This window comes from Aptenodytes patagonicus, chromosome 11, assembly GCF_965638725.1.
Source record: "Aptenodytes patagonicus chromosome 11, bAptPat1.pri.cur, whole genome shotgun sequence".
In the NCBI taxonomy this organism is placed as follows: Eukaryota; Metazoa; Chordata; class Aves; order Sphenisciformes; family Spheniscidae; genus Aptenodytes; species Aptenodytes patagonicus.
In genome coordinates this window covers 111,674-138,056 of record NC_134959.1, presented here as the reverse complement: position 1 = coordinate 138,056, position 26,383 = coordinate 111,674, and the positions used below count along the sequence as shown (strand labels likewise).

The window sequence follows — 26,383 nt, the reverse complement described above, 5'->3', positions numbered from 1 at the left end:
GGGGGTATTCTTAACAGTTCTGGCTAGTGGGAAGAAAATGAGCACAGCATAAGCCTGTTCTTGTTGGTAAAGGTCTTATTAAGGATAAGTATTTTGCTTAAGAATGGAAATCAGCAGCTTGTTTTGCTGCTTTGCCACTCCTAAGGAAATGTACTGGGCATTTCATGGCCTCCATGTGAAACACTGCCATCCAATGAGATTTTCTTTGCTTTATTTTGTCAAATAGGTACGAATCCTGCGGTTACTAAGAATTTTAGGGCGAAATGATGATGATTCTAGTGAAGCAATGAATGATATACTTGCACAGGTGAGGTCTGCAAGGTTGATGACAGCTTAAACTTTCTCTTTTGGTTTCTTAATAATTTGGATTCAGCAGCACTGGTGAGGATGCAGCTGGTTGCTATTCTGGGTTGAATTTTGCTGCAAGAGACACGTGTTCATAGGTGTGATGCTTGTTTGCTAGGGATTGGTTAGTTTCGCTGCCTGTTCTGCAGAGCAGCACAAAGGGGATCTGTTTTGGATGCATTGGAGTCGCTTATTTTGTTTCGTTTCTGCAGGTTGCCACTAATACAGAAACAAGTAAAAACGTGGGAAATGCCATTCTCTATGAAACTGTGCTGACTATTATGGACATAAAATCTGAGAGTGGACTGCGAGTAAGTTGCCTCTGCTATGGCCTTTTTTTTTCCCTAGGCCTGTATTAGAGTAATTTGTGTAGAGGACATGAAGAAAAGTTGTTTCACCCAAACATAGCTCTGCTGGCTCTGGGTAAGACTGTAGCATCTTCAGTAGCTGGTGTTTTAAAAAATAAAAAAGCAAAACTTCCTGTTGACTGTGTTCCCTTGAGTGCAGGAGAGAGCCTGTGCAGTGTTTCTCTTAGCTTTTCCTCTGCTTAGTCAGCTTCTAGAGTTCTTTATGTTATGCTTTTGGCCAAGAACCGGAATGGTAGCTTTGACATGTTGCCATTAAAATCATCTTGAAACAATGAAGATGACCAGCAGCCTTTTTTGATCACTGACCTTCCCTAACTTTTTCTGCAGGTGTTAGCCATTAACATCCTAGGCCGTTTCTTATTAAACAACGACAAAAATATTAGGTAAGTTATATGAAGTGTGTTTTGGCAACATCCAGTTTAAAATGTGTGAGAAGCAATTACACAAAGATTATGCTGAGGTAGAGCTTTCCAGGAGACCATATTGGGAAGTATTGTTATTGGAGTTAGTATGACTGTCTAGCTTTCTTCTTTCTTGGTGCATTCTTTTCTGTGTGAAAATCTTAACTGTGGCCCTGCCCTTCTTAGTTGATGAGTCTGGGTATATGATCTAATTTTTAACATGTGATTTCTTAATCTAGTCAAGTGTTTTTTCTGATAACCTGTGAATCTCCTGTCTTGTCCCAACTGGTCTGTGGACATTCAAATCAGAGTTGGCATTGGAGATCTGACAAATTAGGCAAAGATTGTGGTTTTTCAGTCTAAACTTCTTCCTCTGTTTCCTCTCATTACTTCAGTTATGTTCCTTTTACTCATGACAGTAACTGTGTGCTGTTGGCAACACGGAAGTTGTGCTTTGGTCACTATGAATCTGAACATGGAATTGCTGCAACTGCTAAAATTAAGTCCCATCTCTAGGTATTTTGATTGCAAATCATGATATAGGTAGAAGACTCCAGCCTTGGGAATTGCAACTCACACTAGTTTGAGTGTATGATCTCCGGAGGTCTAATCTTTAATTGTTTTGTCTTTTCAAAATCCTTGTGAAGACTGGACAACTGACATGAGCCCATGAATTGGGACGGGTGCTTGTTCGGGCAGCAGGATGTTGTTAGGCATGGTACAGTTTAATATGGTAACTCACCTTTGAAGATAGGCCAGGCAGTCCCCTGGAAGATTTCCATTTGTTACTGAGTACAAGGAACAGCAACTGTTCTGTTGCAAAATAAGTCTAAGGTGGTTTTTTTTTGGGGGGGGTGGGTGAGTGTCTGTGCATTAAATGCCTACTGTCAGCTATTTGTTACCATATGTCCTTATCCCAGATACGTAGCTTTGACGTCATTGTTGAAAACTGTGCAGACAGACCATAATGCAGTACAGCGGCATAGAAGCACGATTGTGGACTGCCTGAAGGATCTGGATGTCTCCATTAAAAGGTAATTGAAATATCAGTGAAATAGACTATCAAGGTTGACAGCCTATGGAAAGTGACAGGGCATAGGGGAGAATGACAATAATCTTGGGGAACTGTAAGTGAGAGTAGTATTAATGCATTGTATGGTTCATACTTCAAAGAAGGTAATGAATATGTGCAGCCACCTTCTTTGGGAAGCTGCTTTTACATTTTATGCATCTTGGGTTGGAAAAAAATATTTTTGTTTGCCTGAATTTTTCCAAAATGGAGTGAACGGAGATCAGATGGTGTGCTCACAACAAGATGGAAAGCCTCCATAAAGTATGATCCTAATCAAAGCTACTCTGACATGCTCTATTGCTTTTCTTTCCCAGATGAACAGGTAGTGCCATGTTGTCTTGAAGCAGTGTTAAGCCATTCAAATAATGTATTCTAGATTAAATTTGATTAGGCAGTGGTAGAATTCAGACTTACTTGATTGTTCAAATAATTTGCTTACAAACCAGGTCCTGTTATGCATTCTTTGGTGTTCATTTGTCATTTAAATAGCGGTATGTTGCTACTTCTCTGGGCAATGGGAGAGCTTGCAACCTTATTTCTCACTACAGGAAGACTTTTTTCTGATACTCAGTCTAAACTTCTTCCTCTGTTTCTTCTCATTACTTATGTTCCTTTTACTCATAGTAACTTTCTCCTGTTTCTGTCAGACACTCATAGATACTCTTGAATTGTTTGATCTCACTTTTGCCCAACCTATATGGAATACTGCTCTTCTAAATTGAGTCTTTCAGCCTGTCAATTGCTTGCTCTTTCTTTCAGAACTCTCTTCCTCATCGTTATTCTTTCTGTAACCGGTGGTTGGAGCTCAGTGCAGCATACAACATGTCAGTGATAGGCACAGTTGCATCCCTGTTGCTTCTTGTGGAATCCGTCTGCTGCAGGCAAAAATTTCACAGAGCTCTCGTCACATTATGAATATACTTTCAAAATTGCTCAACCTCTTTTTTCCATGTTGTCAAACTGATTAGGTACATCTTAGATACTCATTCTGATAGGCATTCTCCAAATTTATGCCCATCTTTGAATCAGATCTAGATTTTTAACAGCACTGCTCAATTTAATATGTACAGAATAGGAAAGAAATTGGATCTGTCTCACTTCTGAAACTTAGTTTTAACTGTTATATAATGGGTATCATGTAATCTATTTTTATAGTTGCAATCTATCCCAAGACATAAATTTGTATCTTATATGCTGAGCAAGTCAGGCTGCTGTTGCAGTTTGTTGCCAGAGCCAGCATGAGGCTAGGTTGTGGAATAGCAAAGCCCCATCTAGGTTTTGGATAGGAGGCAACAAAAGCATTTTATTGGTGCCTGCTAGGAAAACATAGGTATGGTACAAATGACAGAGCTTCATGTCTGAGTGCTGTTGGAGGATGAAGCCTTTGAGTGATCCATCAGCAGAGCATGATGTTGCCATGCTGACACTCGTGCTGCTGACAATGCACTGTCTTCATTGAAGCAATATATTGACTGGATGTCAGAGTCCCCAGGTAGCAGGTTTCAAGCACTGGGACTTGAGGGAAAGACATGATACCTCGTGTTGCTTATCTGAAACATGGCCTGTTCTCATCATCTTTTAACCATTGCAGCGCATCTTTGGTCCGTGTAGTATTATTCAGAATGGCTTTGCCATTTAATTCAAGTCTTTTTGTCTGTCTGCTTGACATAATTAAACTACATGATTAGGAACTTTGTGACAGAAATGAGCCAAGTAATATGATTGAAGGTAAGCAATATGTGTTGAGATAAATGCCTGGTATTAAGATTGCAGAGTACCTCTGTGTACCTGCAGTATTGATATATCTGCTATAATGTGACTGAAAAGTTAAACATAAACATGGAAAACTTGTAACCCAGTAGGGTTAGGTGTAAGGAGTTGGGAACTAATTGGAGGGATGAAAACAATCCTAATAATGGCATAGGTCTTCAACCAGCCACAGATCTAGATGATAAAAGGTAACAATTTATTATGTATTTCCACTCTAATTCTGAACACCTCTGTGTTTTCTAGGTCCCTGGGTATTAGTTGGGTAAAAAGCAAAATAGCACATTTACAGTTCACAATTCTGTAGAAATCCTTCTTATTACAATAATAACTAGGGAGATGTTGAGAAGCAGTGCTGCCTAGATGTTTTCAGGTTCTTGAGAACAAATAGCTTGTGCCCAATACCATTGGGTTGGGTAATGTGCCTGGTCTAAGTTGTTTCATGAATATTGGGAAAATACTAAGTGATCAGAAAAAATAACTGTGTCCATGTAGTGGTAGGTTAGCAGGCTTGACACTGGAGCAAGATATTATCAGTGGGACTGCTCATGGGTTTGTTGCCAGTAAATACATGAAAGGATGACAGCATAACTCATGCATCTCAATGTTATGATTTTAATGAAAATTGCTGGAGTTAAAGACACATTGAAGTCTGATCAATTTGAAGAAAGTATATATTATAAAATAGACTTTAGGCCTTCTGGCATAATTTTGGACATAATCTGTTGCACAGCAAGCAGTACAAAATCACTATACACTTGAAGTAGTTCAGCAACTATCCAGATTATTTCAAAAGATAACTGAAATGGAGGAGGAAGTTTGTTATGTGCTATGAGGATCTTTCTTGTCTTCTAGTAGGCTATCTCAGTGACAGGCAGAGAATAAAGTTCCTGATAGTATGAAGAGGACACAACTTGGAGGTTTGGGTTCTGGATTACACCAAATGCTCAATTTTAAAGAATAGTCAAGGTGGTTTAGTGAGGCTGTTTTAATGCATTGTTTTAATGCATTTTAACATTACTAATTGCCAACGTTGTACAGAAGTCAGTTGCATTTGAAGATAGTAGTCTTCATTCAAAAAATGTCAGAAGAATGGGAGAGCTGTGCTAGAATCAACTGCAGAAGCTTCAAGCAGAAGGGCTAAGGACTAGCCTCTGACCTGTCAATGTACTCTGTCTAGTTGTGGTGTCAACTTGTCGGGGGGGAGGAGTGGGTTCTGAAAACAGCACCAGGGTAATTTTGTGTTCTAGAAATCTTACGTAGTCTATCTGACAGGATACGATAAAGATTATCAGTTAATATTTTAAATCTCTGCTGTATTTGAATCTCTAATATATGGAGATTGAAGTAGGTCTCTTCTGGATCCCTGAAGCTGGAGAAAGCGTGTTGTAGCATGGATTACTTATTGCAGTTGTGTGTCAGAAATGACGAGCATGCGATTACAAATACTTGGACAGTCAGACCTTAATGCTGATGGACTCTGGTTGCTGAAAGATATTTCTAGCCTTTAGGACATCTGGATAAGTGTTTCTAGAACACCCTCACTCCCCCTTAGTTTTTTTGGTGGTGGGTATTTACTGTCTGCCCATTAACAGGAAAATACTGGTACATTTAATGTGGAACGCTGTTCTCGCAGGATTAATAAATATTGCTCTCTTCTTAACTAAAAGGTAAGTGCATTTGAGTAGCTGGACTTGGGTTTTGCTTTGGGGTTGGTGGTGTGGTGGTTTGTGGTTTTGTGGGTTTTTTTGTTGGGTTGGGTTTTTTTTTTTACTTTACTAGGAGAAGATACTTTATTGGTTTTCTGTCTCTTGCCCTAGGCGTGCAATGGAACTGAGTTTTGCTCTTGTTAATGGGAACAATGTCCGTGGAATGATGAAGGAGTTGCTGTATTTCTTAGATTCCTGTGAACCAGAGTTCAAGGCAGACTGTGCATCTGGAATATTTCTTGCAGCTGAAAAGTACGGGGTCAATTTACTTTTTTTTTTGTACATCCTCAGAATTACGAGCATTTTGCGTGTTGTTCCTCATCCCCCAAGAGAGAATATGTTGATCATCTCTTTTCCATTTGCTGGTCTGTGTGTGGTTTGTCAGTTTTAACCCACTCTGAGGAACAGGACACACTAGTGCCTTGGGACACACTAGTGTGTCCCATATGGATAGTCTTCATACCACTAAACCTATATATTGATTTCTGCTGCACTTTGGAACAGGTATTGTGCTGACATCCTGGCCCTGGACCCCCTCCACACACACAAATTCTCTCTGGTTAGTTGTACAAGTGAGATGATCTCATTACTGTTGAGCCATTATAATCAGCAGCCTGACTTTGAAGTATTGTATATGCAAGGTATGGCTGTGCTATATTATACAGACTTGTATATTCATTCAGCTTGCTGATATCAGCATTAATACAAAAAAGTCAAAGAATGCGAAGTGTGTGGTGTTTTGTTTTGTGGGTTTTTTTGTGTGTGTTTTGTTGGTGTCCTCCCCTCAGGAAACAGTGAGGCAAGAAGTAAGTGAATGGGGAGGTTCTGATGATGATGGATTTCTTGCTGGTGTCGAAGGCTAGCAGTTACTGCTCTAATTTGTTTTCTTAATTTTGTCAGATATGCTCCTTCCAAACGCTGGCACATAGACACAATTATGAGAGTCTTAACAACGGTAAGTGAGGTTGCCTCTCTTGTATGTGACTGCATAAAAATTTTTTAATTCTGTAGGAAGTTACTCATCATCAAGTTGGAGATGGCTATAAAGGCTGGCAGCTAACAAATGCTACAATACACAGAGGAAGTGTACTTACATGGTAGTGACCCAAGGCAGCCAATCAGAAATATGTAAACTCAGTAAATATGACTGAATGGATTTTAGAAGAAATTTATGGTTTCAGAAATGCACAAGAATACAGTGTGTAGCAGAGGTTTTTTTCTACTGCAGTAATCACATTAGCTTCTAAGTTAGGACAGCTCTTGTGCTGTCTGTGATTCCAATATATAGTGCTTTCACAGGAGGGTGAACACAGCCTTAAGTGACTTGCAAAGAGAAAGGGGGTGAAACAATTTCTTGGAATTATCCCAAGTTGGGTTTATCAAAGCTTTTTTAATGAAACTGTATCAACAGCTTTCTAGTTCTTCTTCTTTGGGTTTAATTATTACTCTTTTCCTACGTGAATTTATTTATAAACATCACAGCTGAAGTGGAACTGGAGTAGTGTTTTGGCAAACAAGAGGGAAGAGATCTTTAACTTGGGTAGGCAGTGTGTTCCCTGAGGCAAAGGAGCGGGAAGAGATTTATTTTATCAGTATGAGTGTTCAAACTTGAGAAGTTCATCAAGAAGCGAGTCTGGCTTGTGTACTATTTTGCCACCCTGGAACAGAGAAAAGTAGATTCCTCTGAACTGAGAATTGATTTCCATTAGAAGGTTGGCTGTGAGAATTGCTCTCAGATTACTTCCTTCAATAAAGTAACTTTCTTCTCTTGGCTGCTGGAGAAACCGTTTATAAAGCTGTATTCATGAGACTACCTACTGCAGACTCTTACAGATAAACATCCTTTTCAGTTTAGCAGACTTATGAGAATTAACACAGAAAGATGGCATCAGCCATCTTTTGGCTAGGTGGGTTCTCACTAGTTGACCTAATTGGGCTCCTTCTTTTTGCATGCTCTGCTGTCAGTGCCAGAGGAGTGCCTAAACAGAACAGGTTTTGAACAGTATACATCTTCCCCTCAGTGCCAAAGCTGTGTGATTGTGTGTTGCCCCCCATACTTTCCTGGCCATAAGGTGGGCTTTTCCCTCTGAGCTCTGTGTTCCTATCCTCTAACCAAAGAGTGATATGCAGGCAAGTTCCTGGGTCCTGTGCTTATTTGGCATAGCGTCTGGCTTTGAGCAAGTGATTGAATTAACTGTGTTCTGCCCCCAGGGTGTCTTTTGACTTAAAGCCTTCCATTTAACAGAGCAGTTTTCTGTGTTGCTGTTTGTTCCTTCTGTAGCACAGGCTTCTTATGTCCACACTCTATCCTCTTGACAATTTCAGGATATCTATAGTATGGATTTCTCTGGGTATAGTTGAGTTCATTGGGAAAATGTGCTGTCCTGAAATTCTACCCATCTGAGCCTGCTCAAAATCAACCATAAAGCGCTTGGGGATGAGGAGGTTGATTTTTATTTTCATGCACATCAGGTGGCTTTGTGAAGGATATCAGCAGATGCTGGGTGTTACTGAGAAGTCAGATAGTAAAACCTAACAGCTTTTATTTGTCTCTCGAATACACAATTGTTCTTGCAGGCAGGAAGTTACGTTCGTGATGATGCTGTTCCCAATCTGATTCAGCTAATAACTAATAGTGTGGAGATGCATGCCTACACTGTGCAGAGACTCTACAAAGCCATCCTTGGTGATTACTCCCAGGTAATACCAAATGTGACCAGCCACCTTCAGTTTCCTTGTTGTACTGCAATAAGCATGTTTACTAAGCGTCTCAAGGTAAACCAACATCACACTGCCTAGCTCCAAGGGACAGATCATGTCTTCTATAAGTTCATGTTCTTTTTATTTTCTCTAATTCTCTTATGGAATTCTTGATTGAATCAAATATTCCTGTTTCTTCTGCTGTGGAGAACTTCCTTGGCTGGAAGGAGGGCTAAACTTGCTCTGGGAAATGGTGATGGTTTAATTTGTCATACAGGCATCCATTTATCTCTGAGGCATCTGATTTTTCTTATTCTAACAGCAGCCCCTGGTGCAAGTGGCCTCTTGGTGCATAGGAGAGTACGGAGATCTTCTGGTGTCTGGTCAGTGTGAAGAGGAGGAACCAATACAGGTATAGCTTGGGAAAGAACAACAACTGTGTACCTGGCTGAGGCTGGAGCTGCTTGATGCTGGCTATGTGAGGGCAATGTTTGCAATGGTTACTTAGCACTGGTGTCCATGATGGTGATGGACCCTGGACAGGAATCTTCTCCCCATGCTACAGGCACGGGCACCATAAACACCCACTGTGAGGACTGCAGCTACAATTGGCAGAGCTGTGTGGTTTCAGTGCTAACCTAGCTTGCAGGGTATCTGCTAGGGCCTTAGCTGTGTATTTTGGTGATAAACCTGCTCTTCAATGTGTGGAACAGGAACTGTATTTTAAAACTAGTATCATAAGATCTTCACCTAGATGCATCTGTCTTATAGACTCTGAAGATATGCTACAGGCTCACAAAGTTGCGGAGGAAGTACAACATGGCCATTAAGCAAGAGACAGGTTTTTACAGTATGCCCTGGAAGGCTTGCTGCAAAGCTTCTCTCTGCCTCAGCCTAACCTTTCTGTACCTTTTCAGGTAACAGAGGATGAAGTTCTTGATATTTTAGAAAGCGTCCTGATATCTAATATGTCTGCATCTGTTACACGAGGCTATGCTCTCACTGCCATCATGAAGCTTTCCACAAGGTTCACCTGCACTGTCAAGTGAGTTCTCATTGATGTTGTACTGCACAGGGCTTTGTTGCAAATAAGCTGGCATCAGTTGTCTTCAGTAGAAGTATTCCTTGGACATGTTCTGCTTCCATGGTTTACAAGAGTTGCATTGTTATTTGTTGGCTTTTACAGTCCTCCTTTGCTTGCAGGGTGGAAGACTTCCACTAATTTGTACTGTTTTCCCTGTGGATGTCCTCTACTGTGTAGGGACTTAATCCATGGTGCTGTTGCTTGAAAACTCCTTTATGGGAAAGATAAGTCCTTACTTTCAGTGGGCTGTTCTTTCCAGTTCCTTTTTCGGATCATGGAGAGAAAAATAGTCTTGTTTTCTACTGATGGCTTTTTCGTGTGGGTAGTTGAGCTTTCATATGATATACCTCGTGGTGGTATATTAATCACCTGCTGATGCTGTTGTAAAGGGACAGTTCAAAAATGGATGTTGCATAGATACTCCAGGAAAACAGCAGTGATTACTGTTTTAAATGAATTACACAGGACACCTGTTGAGCAGAGGCCAGATAGTGTCTTCTGGATGACACATGCTAATCCCTTGCTTATTGCTGTTAATTCCATGGTGTGTGAGTTTGGTTGTTTTGTTTTTTGTTTCTCCCCTGCCCACACAGTCGCATTAAGAAGGTAGTTTCCATTTATGGCAGCAGCATTGATGTGGAGCTACAGCAGAGGGCAGTGGAATATAATGCACTTTTCAAGAAATATGATCATATGAGGTAAGTGCTGATGAGTTTTGGTGTTTGAAAAGTATCATTATAATCTATTCTGATCTCCTCTGTACCACACTTTGTGCTTTGAGAGCTTTGTCTGGTGATTTTGGTAGGATTACAGAGGAACTAGAATCCCTTCCTCATTTGTAGGGTTAGTGAGTGTTTTAAGAACTCATCGTATCCTGGGAGATTGTTCTGTGATCAGAGACTTTCTCTGCCAAAAAATTTGCCCTGCTTTGAGCTTGAACTTGACTAATTTTTACTTCTAGGTGTTGAATCTTAAATTTGCTAGCTGAGTAAGTGTCTGCAGGTAGCTTTTACCATGCTAGCATTACCACAGTCATTAGGTTCAAACTGATCTTAAAATGTCTTTGGAATAAACATGCAGAGATCTATTGACCTGTCCTCCTAAGCTGTGCTCTGAACTTGAGGTAATTCTTCCAACTGTTACACTTTTCAGTTTTTCAGAACATCTTTTTAATTTACTATATCTTCTCGTAGAATCTGTTTAAAATCTCAAATTCTGCATGCAAAGACATACTATTTCACTGCACCACTTGGCATCCCTGTTTTACAATTCATGAGCATGTTAACCTCCTTACATCTTATCATTGAGAGGTCCCCATTCATCATTGCTTTGCTCAAGTGATTGTTTCTTTATGAGAAAGTTAAAACCCTGCATTGTTGCAGTAAATAAAGCTGTAATTCTTTGCAGAGTAGTCATTAATCTGCTATGTACATTAGTTAATTGTTGATACATAGGAGCACCACAGATTCTGTTCAGTGAGGATCGTAGGATTTGGAGGAGATCTTCTGGGGATTAACTTCATCCACCCTTGAAAACTTTCCGTAAGATTCCATTGAATGGAGGAGCATCCATTTTAGAGTCTAGATGAGAGGACAGAGTCCAGGGTGCCACTGGACTAAATATGGCCTGTGTTTGTAGGGGCCTCTAAACCTTGTTTCAAAGGCTCTTACAATCAATTTTTTCCATAGGTACCATCCTATTAGCTATTTGTAGGACATAACATCTTTGTAATTTCCTCTTTTCTTTCCTCACGTGGGATCCATGCAGCAACTCAAAATTGGTCTTGGAAAAGTCGCTAGAGTATGTGAGCTGCCTAGGGTTTCACATGAAGCCTTACGAATGAGTTGAGAAAAATCTAGCATGAGAGGCTTTTGATCTGAGTTGACCACTGCAGACAGCAGTGTCTGGCGATTAGCTGGCTTTTGATCAGATGGCAGTGTATGCTATTCATAGTTTTGGGAAGCATTGCACTTCAGAAAAACATATGTGAACTTCATTCAGTTTTACAAGAGAGCATCTGTATTTTCTGTCCCTCCGTCCCCCCCGTCATGTCCCCCCGTATATTCTGGTGTTCATTACAGTGTAAAGGTCAACATTTTAATAGTTTCTGCTCATTAAGACTTTGTTCATGGTCAAAAATGTGGCCCGTTGTTGGGTTTATTGGCACTGGAACACTTTTTCAGCCCAAAAGATGTGTAGACAGTGTGGCTTGCCCCTATTACATGCAGCACTTTATGGCTTGATCTGCAAGGGTAATGGCCTTTCTTGTATTACAGACTAGTTCTCTCTATACAGGTTTTCCTAGTTTTTTGTTTTGATGTCACAGGATTCTGGATCCCATGCCTCTTCTTCAGTCTCTGTATCATTTCAGGAGGGTACTCTCAAGGGCTGAACTTAATCTCTTTGGAAACTTAATTAGGCTAAATGAGGGCATGGTGATTTGCTTTTCCAACTTTGTCACCTGTTCTAAGATGTTAACCCTTCTGCAAAGAGAAGTCAAATGAGCTGACTCTCTGGCTCAGCTGCATGTGGAACAGAGCAGTCAAGTGTCCCATGTCTGCAGTTAATCCACCATTGCTCAATTATTTAGTCTTTGTCTCAGGTTTGTTATCTTAGCCCTGCAGTGGAAACTGTCAAGTACTAGGGGAAAACAGGAGGCAGGAGGGCTTGTTTGGCCTTCAGCTGTCAACTAATGTATTTACACTGGCACAGAATGCCAGGGATTGCTTTTGACTACCTCAAGCTGTCATGCAGTATTACAGTTCCCCTGCATTGGAGCTAAAAGGAAAAGGCAGATTGCCCTGTGTATAGCACCTCCTGAATGTCTGAGTATTTGGATTGGGATCCAGGAAGATGGCACAGTGTAACTATGTCAGCTTCTTTCAGGCCAGCCCTGCTTGAGAGAATGCCAGTAATGGAGAAAATCACTACAAATGGCCCTACTGAGATTGTACAGACCAACGGAGAGACAGAGCCAGCGGTACTGGAAACCAAACCTCCACCCTCTGGATTGCAGCCTGCTAGCCAGGTAATGAAAACTGATCTAGGATAAGTTTCCACTGCCTGTCAGACCACACTACTAGCCACTGCCAACAGTAAGCTGAGACCATCTTCCTCCCCCTCTCTGCCTCTTTGCTAGTTCTGGCCTGGTGATGATTGCATCATCTCTCTACTCTGATGGCTCTAGTGTCAAGAACAGGTGTGTGGAAGAGGTCATTGTGGGGAGTGCAAGAGCAGGGTGGGGTAAAGCCATATATCCCCCAACCTGTCTCAGTGTGCACGAACTCCATCCTTCTCTATCTCTGTGCTCCCAAGAGCATGGAAACTAGATCTCTCATGGGGCGTGGGACCATAGCCAAACCAAGAACCTCTCTGACTGGCCAGCAGCTCTGTTGGTCTTCAATCTGAGAGCAAGTAGAATCTATTACATTTGCAAGGGAAAGTAGCAGGAAGTTGAATACTTAACTACTACATCCACTCTCTCATTAGGCAAATGATTTGTTGGACTTGTTGGGGGGAAGTGATATAACACCTGTAATCCCCACTGCACCTACAAGCAAGCCAGCCTCTGCTGGTGGGGAGCTCCTTGACCTCCTGGGAGACCTCAACCTAACAGGTGAGCAGGCTGCATCTCTTTAAAAGTCTACATTCTCAGTCCCTGGGGTGGGATGAGGGCTGGCTAGTTCTTCATTTTCTATCAAATCCTAGTCTTCACGCTTACTCTTACCAAGATCCATATTAGCACACAGATGGGAGTCAGGGAATGAAGTCACAGGTTGACTCTGCATGATTAGCTGGTGAGACTGGAGCATTTTCATGCTCCAGGCTGGGAATGCTGTGAGCCGTTCCAGAGAGGATTGGGAGATATGAGGAATTCATTCCATTTGAATGCCTGCCAGCTCAGGAGGAGCCAGTCCTTGTTAGTGAAAGCAGAGAAGGGGAGAATGACAACACAGATGATTTGTAGAGCTTCATGTAAAGAAATATGATACACAGCAGTTGATCTTTGAAGAAGGAGTAATTACTCTTCATGTCATCACAGCTAAGTAATAATCCTTCAACATTTCTTGTAGGTTCTCCAGTATCTGCCCCTGCGCCCCAGATAGCACAGCCTCCGTTCCTGCTTGATGGACTTTCATCACAGCCTCTCTTCAATGATATTGCTGCAGGTTAGGGACATGTAAATCCTTAGCCTAAGGTGCCACAGCACCCAACTAGAAGAGGAAACAAGGAGTAGTAAAAAAAGGGGGGATTTGGGAGTGAAGTGTGGCACAGACACTGGAGCAGGAGGGGGTGTGTTTAATCTTCAGAAGAGTTCATGTCTGGGGTAAGGTAAATGTGTTCTATGATGTTGAGAATGATCTCCAGATTCTGTAGGTCTGCTGCTTTTTGTTTTCTGCAGGAATCCCCTCAATTACTGCATACAACAAGAATGGGCTGAAGATTGACTTTACGTTTGAGAGGTCAAACACCAACCCTAGCGTCACTGTAATCACGATACAGGCCTCCAACAGCACAGAGCTGGATATGACAGATTTTGTTTTCCAAGCTGCAGTGCCAAAGGTAGAGCCACTTAGGGCAACTACAGCGATAGGTTGAGGGCCAGCTGCAAATACTTCCTGATTGGTGCTTTCATGTAGACAGAAACTTGCAGCATGGTAAACAAGGCTAAGAGCTGTTAATAGGTTCTCTTACTGCTCAGTTTGGTCATCTCTTTCTAGTCTGAAAGTAAATGTTATAAATACAATAGAACACCGGTTCCTATCAGATTGGACTACTGCTTGGATAAAATCTTGTTTTAAAATCACTGCTTTCTGGGAAGGTTGCTAAACCACACGCAGAAAAATGTTGGGTAAAAAAAAAGTGAAGACACTAATCTTTCCCTTTATTCTTAGTTTTGAAGAAATATATCATGCTCTTTGCAGCTATGAATACATGAAAAAAATCTTTTAAAGCTATTAGCTGCTTATAAAAGTTTAAATGAGTCCCCACGTGGTGATTAGTGACGGTCCTCCTTTAAGCAGTGAATTGTCTCCCCTTGCACTTAGCTGCAGCACAAAATATGGGAGACAGATATTGCCCAGTTTATAGTAGAGCAGATCATTTAAGCAGGATGTGATTGGAATGTTCTTCAAGTTTGGGAAAATACATTCACTTCTGGAAGTTTCACTTCTAGGGATTACTAATGCTCTAACTTTAATTCAGATAGGTTTCATACCTGCAGTAGGAAGGAATTAGGGGAAGAATGGGCCTCCTGAAGTTACAGGTGTGCTGAGCAGTCTTGACTGTTCCTCTGCGTGTGACACTTGAAACAATGCATCGCTGCTGATCTTGATACACTGCAGTAAGCCCTCACCCCCTAGTATTTGTGCTACCTGGATCTTACTTGTGTAGAAAGCAGGTGGGCCAGTGAATACTTTGTTCTTTACAGATAGGGAATTGAAGAACTGATTATTTGACTTTATTGTGGCTGTACATATACTGTCAGGGCCAGGAACTGAACTCTTAATTTTCCTTGCTTTCTCTCAGTGCAAACAAATCACTTTCTGTTCTTACTTGATTAAGCATCAAATTGTTTTCTCTTTGTGCTTTCTTCAGACATTCCAGCTGCAGCTCCTGTCTCCCAGCAGCAGTGTCATCCCTGCATTTAACTCGGGGACCATCACACAGGTCATTAAAGTCCTGAATCCACAAAAGGTGAGTAATTCCAAGAACAGGTTATTAAAGATACTGTCTTGGAATCGTGCATTTAGTGGCAGTCAGTTAGGGATGCATCTCTGATGAGAGATAGGGAGTGATGGTAGTGAATGATGTGTTTTTAATGACAGTCACTTTGATTAGGGTTAGGAAAAAGTTATGAAAAAGACAGGAGGTCTTGGGCACAGGTTTGGCCCTCTATTTGGTTATACTGCTAAAACAGATTCACAGCTTTGCTATCTTCTTGAATTCATTAATGTCTTTTGCATCAGAATGGTTGTTAAACAAGTTTTTAGATGGCCTTTCTAGAGGAGCTCAAGCTGGTGTTAGTATGTTTTGTAAAAGTGATGTCTGAAAGGCAAGCATCTTGTCATATATTTAACATTCATTCTTGCTATCTGCAGCGGTGTTACTTGAAATACTTGTTACACAAAAAATGGCTTGATCCATAATCTTAAAAAAAATCATCTGTTTTCTCAAGTGGTGTCACTTGTTTTTTAATGTGATGAGCGTAGTTTTAAACAGTTAATGGAAAGAATCTTTAGGTGTGATTTAATAATAATTCCTTTTTTTTTTACAACCTTCAGAGACAGGCTTCAAGACTGGGATACAACAGACTTGAGGGGAAGGAGGGGTGTGGCCCACATGTCCTCCTTAAGAGGCTTTGCAAGTATTCAGATGGCATCAGAAACTAAAATAAAATTGAGATCGTGTATTTCTTCCTTTGTGGGACACCCTTAAGATCTTAAACATCTTTAAGAACTTAAACCATCTTAAGGTTTTTCATAGGTTAACACTTATGTACTGCTCTAGATGTTAAGTGTTGCTGCCAGGCTCATCTGCAAATTAGAAAAATTCTCAAATCTCAGCCCAAGATCTCACTGAAATGGGTGTCTTCTAGTGCATAGTTTTTGTGGTTTCCATGCATCTCCCCTTATCTCCGTGTAGTGTGCTCCCCTCTGCCTGTATTAAGGCAGAAGACTAATTATTCTCTTTTTGTCTTGTATACATCTGATATTAATTTCTCTGTGGTGCTAGAGCACCTTTCAAAGATCACCTTGAAAGTTATTTTCTGAACTTGGGAGGGTTTAGGAGTTTTCCTGTAAGGTGCCAGAAGTTGTAATATATCCACCTCAGATGGGCCCCACAAAGTGAAATACACCTAGATAGTGGGATGCTTTCTTGTTGGACCAGAACTCCTATGAACACTTCAGAATACAGAGGTGCAAAATAGTATTTTACTACCCTCTTCTCTTGCCCACTGTTTTCTAACTCTTCCACCTCAGGCATTTGTGTATCTCTTACTGTCCTTTCAATTGCTACTGCCTGAAAGTACAGCTTTGCAAGAACCCTGTCCATGAGATAGTGTAGTTACCTGGAATGCTCTGAGGGAGGCAACTTTGGAACAGCCTTGCTATTTAGGAGGTAGCTGTTTGTCTTGTCAGTGTTGTAAAAAAAAAAAGTCTGTTCACCTGGACATGGACTGTCATTATGCTGGATTGAAACTGATGGCCAGTTTCCCAAAACAACACCAAATATAGCAAAAACTGATGCTGATTATATTGATCTACTAGTGATAAAGCATCACTTCTTTATCCTGAGGCTGGTTGGAGCAGTCATTGTCTTCCTTTTCTTCCTCTGCTATCCATTTTGCATATTTTGCTGTAGGTACGGGCAAAAGAGCCAGAAATAGTCAACTTTTTGCTTTTTCCTTTTAGGATTTTTGGGAAGCAAGTTTTTTTTGAGAGTGAGGAGAATAGGGAACCTGGCTGGAACATGCTGTGCTCTAGCTATTATTAAGGGCCACCTAGTATCTGGATGACAGCCAAATGACAGAGTATAAAACAACTGAACTATTCCATCATTTACTCATAGCAGGAGGAAATGTTCTTAGAGAATCTGTTTCCAGTCTTTCTTAAGCTATTTCCTTCATAGTGCTACTGAGCTATGCAATACTTGAAGTTTCCAGACCGCTGCTTTGAGTGCACAGCTAGATGGGAAATGACACCTCTCCCTGCGAGCCTAAGTGCAGAGCAGCAGAGTCCAGATCTGCCTCCTGCTTTCTTCCATTGTTAACTGGGATTTTAAGGCAGTTATTTTTGTATTTAAGGACTTCAGTGCTTGTGAGAGCAGGGCCAGTGCAGAGAGAGATGTGGGTAGAAGCTGTGCTATAGCTTTTCTGAGAGCTTGTACCTGGTCTGAGAACTACAGTGACCAATCAGTGTCCTACCAGATTAAGCATTTATCTGCAGTGTCATAGCTTACCCTGCACATCCTTCCAGCAAGCTCTTGTGGTGAGGAAAGGTCTGTGTTTTGTATTCATGGGGTAAGGGAGGGGAGCTGGACGTGGGGGGATTCGCTGACCTTTACTGAAGACCTGAATTTGTTTTGTGTTTGTTCCCCCCCACCTTTTCTCTTGTAGCAACAACTACGTATGCGGATCAAGTTGACATATAATCACAAGGGCTCAGCAATGCAGGATCTAGCAGAAGTCAACAACTTCCCCCCTCAGTCTTGGCAGTGAGGCTCTGGCACCATTCTTATTCTCACCCCACCCAATCAAAAGAACTCTGGGAAGAAGGTTGTGATCCTTGGCAATCCCCCAAACTGCACCATGGGCATGGGGAACAGATGAGACCTGCTGATGAGGAGGCATTTTCCTGAAGTGATTGCTGACTTTGAAGCATATCTGTTAAGACTAATCTCCTCTCCTCCGCTGATGAGGCTGGCAGCTTGTGCACTCCCTCACACATGTGTTCACAGCCGGAAGCAACATTCCCTTCTCCCCTCCCCTCCCCCTCCGCCCCCCCGCAAAGAAACACAGCCTGGTTGGAAGAGAAGTCTGGAATTTCTAGCAGGGAAACTTTCTTCTCTCTGCAGCAAGTGAACAGCTGCCCCTTCTTTCTGCTGTCTTTTTCCCCTGGTGTGGGCAAGGCGTGTTGTCATTCATTACAAGCTGGATTCCTTCAGGTACTTTCATATGGGGCTCAGACTGGGGACTTGGGGAATGTCAGGCTGCTCTGCCTCTTTCTTCTTGTATCCCCTATGTCTGAAGGGGCTGGAGGCTTCTTATGGCCTATTCAATGCATTATTGTATACACCCACCTCTTAGTTATGTGGTACATACCAAGAGCAAGTTAGGCCTTGGGAGTTCATCTGCAAACCTGGGACAGTGCAGGAAGAGAGGTGCTGGGTGAGAGTTGATAAAATTGCTTTGGTGCTGTACTTGGAAATGAAGACCTTACACTTGATTTTTCTTTCTTTCCGTCAATAGCTACAGCCATGCAGATTCACAGGCAGTCTTCTGTACCTTCCCCAGAAAGTGTGGTGATGTATGACAGATGTAGAGATCCAAGGAGCAGCTGGTTTTCTACCACAGACAGTTTCAAAGCCTTTTAACCCATTAGTTGCGGTTTATGGGTAGAAAAGACATATTCAATTTTGTAGATCAGTCTTTGAGGGCTCTGTTCCTGCTGGGAGACTCATCAGAGACTATGCTGCAAAGTTGCTCTTCCCAGTTATTCCAGACCTTCTCCCCAGTTTAATTTCCAGAGCCTGTTGTAGACCCCCTGGATTCCCTTTGAGTTACTTCTGACTGGGATATTTGTGTTGTATCTGTAATATTGGCACTGAAATAAAGACCATGCGGTTTAAAGAGACCTTTTCCCATTTTGTTACTTAATTGATCCTTGTAGTTTGCTCTTTGCTCCCCTTTCAGAGAAATGTGGTAGTTCAGGTTGTCTGAAAGTAACTAAACTGGTTTTTTTTGAATGGAAGCCAGTCATTTGAGTATTTGGATCCAAAGATGTGAGGTCCAGTACTCTTCAAAGCTTACAGAAAGCTGTGTTCAGTTATGCTTCCTAGTGTGAACTGTTGTCGAGGTAGTAGAGTTCCGTGAATTCTCATGGAGGCGATGTATAGGACATAAAGCACAGTGTGACAAAACTATTCAGATGTTCAGCACTCTTCAGGGAGGGAGAGGGGAGGATATCTCTTAGATCTTCATCCATGAATGTGCTGGTAAGGTGAAGGTACTCCAGCTTCCAACCCAGTGCTTTCTCAAAAGAAAGGGATGGCACATCTGCTTTATTTCTGTTATAGGGCTTTCCAGATAGCGATCATTCAGTGCTCTGATGGCAAGCTGAGACACAGCTTTTTTGCATCTGCAAAAGTACTAACACTAGGTCCAGTTCTTGCCAAAAACACTGCAAGAGTGGTGCAGTGTACTTGGGGAAAACTGAAGACCTATTCTGCCCTTGAGTCGGGAGCAGAAGGCCACTAAAGGTTGTTCAGTCTGCTTTGGTTTTAACTGTATTAAGTAATATAACGTAGGACTGACTGTCACTGACTTAAGTGCTGGTCTGTGTAGTGGAATAAATTAGCTTCTTTTGGAGGGCATTTTTGCTGCCTTATTGATTAAACAGGTTTGGGCCTTTGGATTAGCAAAGAGCTTTATTATTCTACTGGAACTGGCATCAGCATGGAGTTATAAAATCTAGAAGAATGATGTATGATTTCCTAAAAAGAAATTCTGGGTTCTGGCAGGGTCATGCCTTGGCTATCAGTGGTGAGATAGATACTGTGCTTCAGCTAGAAGCATCGTGAAGCAGGCAGTCTTGCAGAAAGTGGCTGAATCGAAGTCCATTTGTAGGTGCTGGGTATTTACCTTTGTTGCTTTCACTGCAGTTGTGACTATTCACCACCCCACTAGCTCAAGCTCCTTAGTGTTGAAGGCTGAGCATGTTAAATCTAGACTCCGGTAAGCTCTGAGGGCGTCCCAGATACAAAGCTAATGGAAAGTCTTTGCCTTAGTTCCTGAATGCCCCATAAGCTCTCCCATTCTCCTCACAGAATTGTACATGGTCACTTGTACTGAAAGCTGGCACACCTCAATCTCCATTTGTTTTTGCTGAGAAAGAGCACTGGTGCAGGAGATTAGATAGGGAGAAAGAAGTAAATGGTCTCTCACCTGGCCTGTTTGTTGCAGCGTAGTTGGGAACAGCTTATTTTGTCCCTCTTGTTGCACTTGTTTTCTGTCCCCTAGAGCAGCTGGGTTTTCTTGTTGGTCTCTGTCTGGTAAGCATGTAGGGTAAATTCCTACTATGTTCTTGGCTCCTTCAGCCACCCTTGCACAGAGTGTTTGTGGTTTGGAAAACAGGCGCTTTGTCATGTGTTTCCGAGTTGAGCTGAGGAGGTGGTGCATGTACCTGAAATGCATTTTGCTTGAAGTCATCCCTTGGCTATGAAGTACTCCTTTGTAGCAGCTGAAGTTGAGCTGTTGTCCTTGGAGCTCTTTCCCTTCCCCTTGCTAAGGGATGGGGTACTCGCATTATGCCGGAAGGGAGGCCAGGTTTCACATGTTCCCATATCTGCAATACTAGATAGCATTGCTTGCTCCTTGACCCCTAAGTACATCTCTTAAGCTCTGTGCTGCTGCTTTGTTTTCTCACTGGAGAGTACCCGCATGTCAACATCTGAGGCACTCTGAGGATAGGATGAGTCTTTTTTCCACCAGTTGAATGCAACAATTCTTACAGGTCTGGTCAACATTTTCCTGCTTCAGTGTAAGGGGAATATAAAAGGAGCAAGATACAGACTTCATGGCTTATCTTACTAATATCTGCATTGGAGACTTTGGAGCTGAGAGAGATCGAATGTCTTTTTTTTTTTTTTCAAGTGAATGTATTTTGAGTCAGAAAATGACAGAAGGAATAGTGGCCATAATGGGCCTGAAGGGGGAGAAGACATGGGAAGGTCCTAAGATTCGACTTTGTCCAGGTTTTGATGGGACAAAATATGGCCTTGAACAACCTTTTGAAGCAATAGCAGTGAGGGGACTGCCACCTATACAGTACCTTGGATATATAACTCGGAAGATGCTGAAACAGCTGGGAAAGGTGACTTAGTGCCTTCCCCAAGGCTGGTACTAGCTGCAAGATGGAGCAGCAAAGATGGCTTTTTTTAGATCTGCTGGTGCGCTTTCTATGTGTTCATTTTCTACTTGGGGGCTGTGAGGGAAGGAGCTACTGGACTGCTTCCCTCTGAACTTTCACTCTATTCCTGTATATTCCTTTTTCTTTCCTGATGTTGTAATTTACATTTTACATAGATCCCCATCCCACCTCTTTGACAGTATAGTAAAAAAAAAAAAAAAAAATCCCAAACCCAAAACAAAACCCCAACAAACCCAACCAAATTTAAAGTAAAACCATGCCATTTGAGCAGGGAGCCTGGTGGCATTCGAACTTCTGCAGACCTATTTTTGAGATGTGAAAAATTTAAATAAATGCTGAGTCTTAGGTGAGTGAGGAGCATAACGGATGTAAACATTTACATGGGATGCATTAGACTTCTGCTGTGTGTATTGTCTTTTGGTTGAAACAAATTATGAAGTGACTAATAAAATGAGTCAAATATTCAATGATTTAAAACTGTGCCTTGTTGCTTTTTGCAAGTACAGTGGGATAGGACTTACTGATTCTTAATGTTTAGCCATGACAAGGTCAGATGATGTGAAATAATCAATAAGGGCAGAATTTTGAAAAACCTTCCAGGAAATTTTGGAGAGCCAAAACAGAAGAGAGCAGACAATTACAAAAGGCTTAAACAGTTCATGTGAAATACCACCCTGAACTACCAGCGGCAATGCTTGTCCAGGTGCTAGAAAGGCATGATGAGATCTGAACACAAGGAATTTTTTTCCTTGGTGTCTGCAGCCCTGCCCTTGGAGCTGGTTGTGATTCCCTTGCTGATTAAAAAGCTCCCTTTCATACTCCATGCACCTCTGGGACAAGGATTGTTGTGATCTCATTGTCTGTTAAAGCAATACACGTGCCTGCTTAAGGTTCTTCCTTGCGTTTTCAAGTCACAGTAACACTTTATTAGATAACTTTTCATGTGTTTTCTGACACACAATTGCACTTCTCTCTGCAAAGTACAATCCCCTCAGTATTGCAATGTGTCCTTCCTTTATGGAAATTCTCTTGAGGCAAAGTAGTTACAGAACTACGAAGCTGTAGCTACAGATGCTGGGAAAACCCAATGAAAATTTGATTTATTTTTAAATAATCTGTTTGTGTGTATAGTCTGGAGGTGTTAAGAACTAGGTGGCCTTTCCTGTGGCTACCTTGGTTTAATGATGTGAATTAATACAAAGTGCCAGGGAGCACTTTTAACCATGTTGATAAGATGGGTTGTCTGTCAGCTCCTTGTTTTTAAATAGGAGAGCCCTCCAGATACCAGAGAATTCAGAAATGGCATCAGAAGCTGCCGGGTTGTGTGGCAGTGAACGGTCAGTCATCTTGGGCCTGGTTCTGGAGCGGGACAGACCACTGGGAATCTTTTCCTTGGAGTTTGTCCTGTGCGTGGGGCCTAAGCCCAGGGAGCGCTGTGTGGGCAAGTGCTGTGTACATCACGTGTGCCCAGGAGCAGATCCACAGTGCTGCGTAGCAAAATGCTCAGGTAGACCAGGAAGAAGGCAGGAAATGTTTAAAGGAAACACGTAATGGAATTGAAAGTCTTTGGTGCAGTAATAACACCAGCGGTGAGAATTTGGAAAGTGTGTCTGGACTTAACTCTGAAATAAGAGCGGGAATTAGTGTAGCAAGAGAGATGTGTGATGACAACAGGCTAAAGTGTGTTAAAGTTTGGAACTGTGGGTGATCATGGGGAAGGCGGGAGGCTTTTGTTGTTTTGTTTTTAATGTGCTTGATCCTGTTCAGGCATGAACAGTAGCTGTATTAAAGCGTTAATCAAATTCTGGTAAACTGCACAGTGATGATGATAATTATTAGCAGACAATAGTTAAGACTGCCTGAGCTAACATGATGGACCTGCACAGCACTGGGAGGACGGTGATACGCAGATGCTCTGCTGTGTAACTTCAGCCTTGGGAGGCCGATGGTAAGACGCTCTGGAGGTAAGTGAAGAAAATCATGTGGCAGGACAGTTTGAGAAGTATACAGGTAAGCTTTTCCGTCTTTCCTTGTCTGGCTAGCAAGTTGTTTATACCTTACACTTAAGAAGCAGCTGTATGACTTGCACTAATGACATTACATAAATACACTGCTTGGGGAGCTTCGTAGTCTGCTGATAGTGCTGTTGTCGTGTGCTGACTTCCTAAAACTCCCTAGAGCGTCTCCAGGGAGCAACTTGGCACTTGCTCTGAAATGCTCGCACGAGGTAAGGGGCAAGGTCTGAGGCAGGTGCAATAAGGCGGTTCAGCAGCTGCCGCGCACAGTCCGCGCTCACGGGAACATTCCCCTTTGGCCCTCCCCGTGGGGAGGCGAAAGAGCTGCTCCGCCGCTCCGGGCCGGAGAGGCCGGCGGGCCGGGAGCCGGGCGGCGGCACGGCCTCGGGCGGCGGAAGCCCGCGCGCTTCCGGGGCGGGGCCTGCGTGGAGTCGGGGCGGGGCTGCCGCTGCTGCCCGGGGTCTCGCCGTCCGGCCGGGGATGGGGGAGGCCGGGCCGGGGCCGGGGCCGCCGGGGCCCAGGGAGACGCCGGAGCCTGAGGAGGACGAGGCGGCCGCGCCGGGCGGCGCGCGGGGGGGCCGGGCCAGGCCCCGCGGCGGCATCCGGGTGCTGAAGGTGAGGAGGGGACCCGGGCCCGCGCCGCGTGGGCCCTTCGGGGGACCGACTCGGCCCGCCGGCCGCTGCCGGCAGCTCGGCAGGGTGGGGGCGAGTCGTCGCAGCGGGGCCGCCGTGGCAGCTCGGCGCTGCGCCTGGGGCGCTGCCCGCCTCGACCTTGGCGGGGTGGCCGGGCGGGGCCGGGGTCTTTTTGCGCCCGCGTCCGAGCGGGGTGGCCCGGCGCCCTGTCCGGCCCGGCGCCCGTGGGGCTCCCGCCGGCTCATTGTGAGCGGCCCCGAGGGGGCGCCAGCGGCGCGGGAGCCCCCCAGCCGAGCAGAGCGGCGGGGCTCTCTAGGCCCGGCCGCGCCAGCGGCCTGTGCAGAGGGGCTGCCTGCGGGCCCAGCGGCAGGGCCAGGTCGGACCGGTCAGCTGCGGCCTCGGAGGGAGGAGGGCAGCCAAACGCCGACTCGGAGGCAGCTGCTGACGCTCTGGTTTGGGCCGCCTTGCAGAGAAACGTGAAGCGCAACGGGAGCAGGAGCTGTTTGAACAGGAGTCGGTTTGGTTCCCGCGAGAGGGACTGGCTGAAAGAGGACATCGGACGAGGCTGCGTGTGTGTTTATGGAGGAGATTCTGCAGCTACTGCTTCTTCAGACTTGCGCTTGGTCCTCTGTACAGTGGACACCCTAGCGTCTGAGATATGCGATGGAGAAGGGAGGAAAAACCTCTTTTTGCAACTCCATGGAGACCTGGTCAGGTGAGGGCTGAGAAAGGATAAATCTGTTTGAGAAACATTTGCTTTAGTCTTGCAGGGCTCTGTTCATTGTGTGCCTACGTATGTTTATATTATATTGTCCTGGTTTTGGTAGGGATAGAGTTAATTTCCTTCCTAGTATCTGGTACAGTGCTGTGTTTTGGATTTAGGATGAGAATAATGTTGATAACACACAGGTGTTTTAGTTGTTGCTAGGTAGCGTTTACACTAGTCAAGGACTTTTCAGCTTCCCATGCTCTACCGACTGAGAAGGCTGGAGGTGCACAAGAAGCTGGGAGGGGGCACAGCCAGGACAGCTGACCCAAACTGGCCAAAGGGATATTCCATACCATGGGACGTCATGCTCAGCATATAAAGCTGGGGAAGAAGAAGGAAGGGGGGGACGTTCGGAGTGATGGTGTTTGTCTTCCCAAGTCACCGTTACGTGTGATGGAGCCCTGCTTTCCTGGAGATGGCTGAACACCTGCCTGCCCATGGGAAGTAGTGAATGAATTCCTTGTTTTGCTTTGCTTGCATGCGCGGCTTTTGCTTTACGTATTAAACTGTCTTTATCTCAACCCACAAGTTCTCTCACTTCTACTTTTCTGATTCTCTCCCCCATCCTACCAGGGGGGAGTGAGCGAGCAGCTGTGTGGTGCTTAGTTGCCAGCTGAGGTTAAACCACAACAGTATGTTAGTAGGGCTGATATGGAACAGACATACGTAGCAGTTAGACACAGCCCTGAGTAATGCAATTTATAAAAATGAAGTAGTGATGTGCCTTTTACACATCTCTTAGTTAAGTCATAGGTGTTTTAGCTGGGAGGGTTTGGCTGGTGCTCCAACAGGAGATATGTCCTCATTTTGTAGGTAGAGGCTACTGTTCATATACTCCTTTATTATGTTCTATGTTATGGATGTTTTAGCATCCAGAAAACTTAAGCTATTTAAGAGGCTGTAAACACTTATTCTGAATCAGTGAAACATGTAAGGTACTTTCACAGTTACGTAATATTTACGTGTCAGTAGTTTTTTTGCTAAGAGTTGCCAGGTAAATAGTTAAAAGTAGACGGAAAGATAGTGTAGTAAGGGTTATATAAAGAAGGCTTAAGCATCAGATTATACATTTTATGCCTGCAGTCGATTTAGGCTGAAAAAAGACAGCTCAGGGTTTAATGTGCATGAACTTTATGCTGTGGGTGTATTATGGACTCCTCTAGGTTTACAAGCTCCCATCAGGTTTGTTAGGATTTAGACTTTGTATTGATTCTTCTGGACTTAAGATTCAGTTATAAAGTTGCCACTCCTGTTCTCGGGGGGAAAAAATTGCTATGGTCTCCTTACTTGAAGGCTAAGCAGTAGAGACAACACACGCTGAACAGGAGTAGTAGCTGGTTTTTTGATTGTGAAACAAAAGTCATAAGTTGCGTGTGTCCAAATTTTAAAGACATAGCATGTGTTTGATCAGGTAGAGGGAGGGAGTGCTAGTGGCGAGAGATCCAGATAATAGGATGTAGTTAAAACTGACTGTTGAAAAAAGTTATTTAGACTTGTTTGCCTTGCCCAGCCTGGGTTATTGGAACGAGGGATAGGTTAGTTAGAAATACTGTATGAGGGTAGATGGACACTTGAATGTAGCCATCGAAGCGGCTGAAAATCTCCATTCATTGCTTGAAGAATTCATAATGAAATTGGCTTGTTTTGGACCCTAACAGCGTGCAGATTTTCTGGCATTTAGAAAGAAGAGTAGACCCTTTACTGCAGATCATGAAAAAGGCTAGGTAAAGCTTGTAGATGTGTTCAGAGAGGACTGTTTTGACTTTTTTTAGCTCTTGAAATGGCTTTTGTGTTTGAATTCTTTTAAATATCTGTCTCTCTTCTTGTGCTAGGTAGCCGTGCCTGTCTTTGATTTGTGGCAGGCTTTGC

At 43.3% G+C, this 26,383-nt stretch overlaps 2 protein-coding genes and 1 non-coding gene across 5 annotated transcripts in view; all 3 read left to right on the top strand.

Annotated features, from left to right (window-relative positions):
- The window catches only part of AP1G1 (adaptor related protein complex 1 subunit gamma 1), a 55,993-nt gene extending 34,419 nt beyond the window's left edge, over positions 1-21,574 (top strand). For all 3 annotated transcript variants that reach the window (XM_076348848.1, XM_076348846.1, XM_076348847.1), the window contains 16 exons: positions 227-307; positions 558-656; positions 1,041-1,096; positions 2,035-2,148; positions 5,774-5,914; positions 6,563-6,617; positions 8,240-8,362; positions 8,685-8,774; positions 9,280-9,407; positions 10,040-10,144; positions 12,333-12,474; positions 12,936-13,062; positions 13,520-13,615; positions 13,849-14,009; positions 15,045-15,143; positions 17,566-21,574. In XM_076348848.1, the coding sequence (XP_076204963.1) occupies positions 227-307; positions 558-656; positions 1,041-1,096; positions 2,035-2,148; positions 5,774-5,914; positions 6,563-6,617; positions 8,240-8,362; positions 8,685-8,774; positions 9,280-9,407; positions 10,040-10,144; positions 12,333-12,474; positions 12,936-13,062; positions 13,520-13,615; positions 13,849-14,009; positions 15,045-15,143; positions 17,566-17,667 (1,719 nt within the window). In that variant the 3' untranslated portion in view covers positions 17,668-21,574. The remainder of the gene's footprint in view (positions 1-226; positions 308-557; positions 657-1,040; positions 1,097-2,034; positions 2,149-5,773; positions 5,915-6,562; positions 6,618-8,239; positions 8,363-8,684; positions 8,775-9,279; positions 9,408-10,039; positions 10,145-12,332; positions 12,475-12,935; positions 13,063-13,519; positions 13,616-13,848; positions 14,010-15,044; positions 15,144-17,565) is intronic.
- LOC143165823 (small nucleolar RNA SNORD71) lies at positions 3,548-3,634 on the top strand. Its single transcript, XR_012996321.1, has one exon. It is a non-coding gene; the product is annotated as a small nucleolar RNA SNORD71 (small nucleolar RNA).
- Positions 21,575-23,592: 2,018 nt separating the features above from the next.
- The window catches only part of PHLPP2 (PH domain and leucine rich repeat protein phosphatase 2), a 43,570-nt gene continuing 40,779 nt past the window's right edge, over positions 23,593-26,383 (top strand). The window contains exons 1-2 of the mRNA XM_076348843.1: positions 23,593-23,727; positions 24,216-24,460. Coding sequence (XP_076204958.1) covers positions 23,593-23,727; positions 24,216-24,460 — 380 coding nt within the window. The remainder of the gene's footprint in view (positions 23,728-24,215; positions 24,461-26,383) is intronic.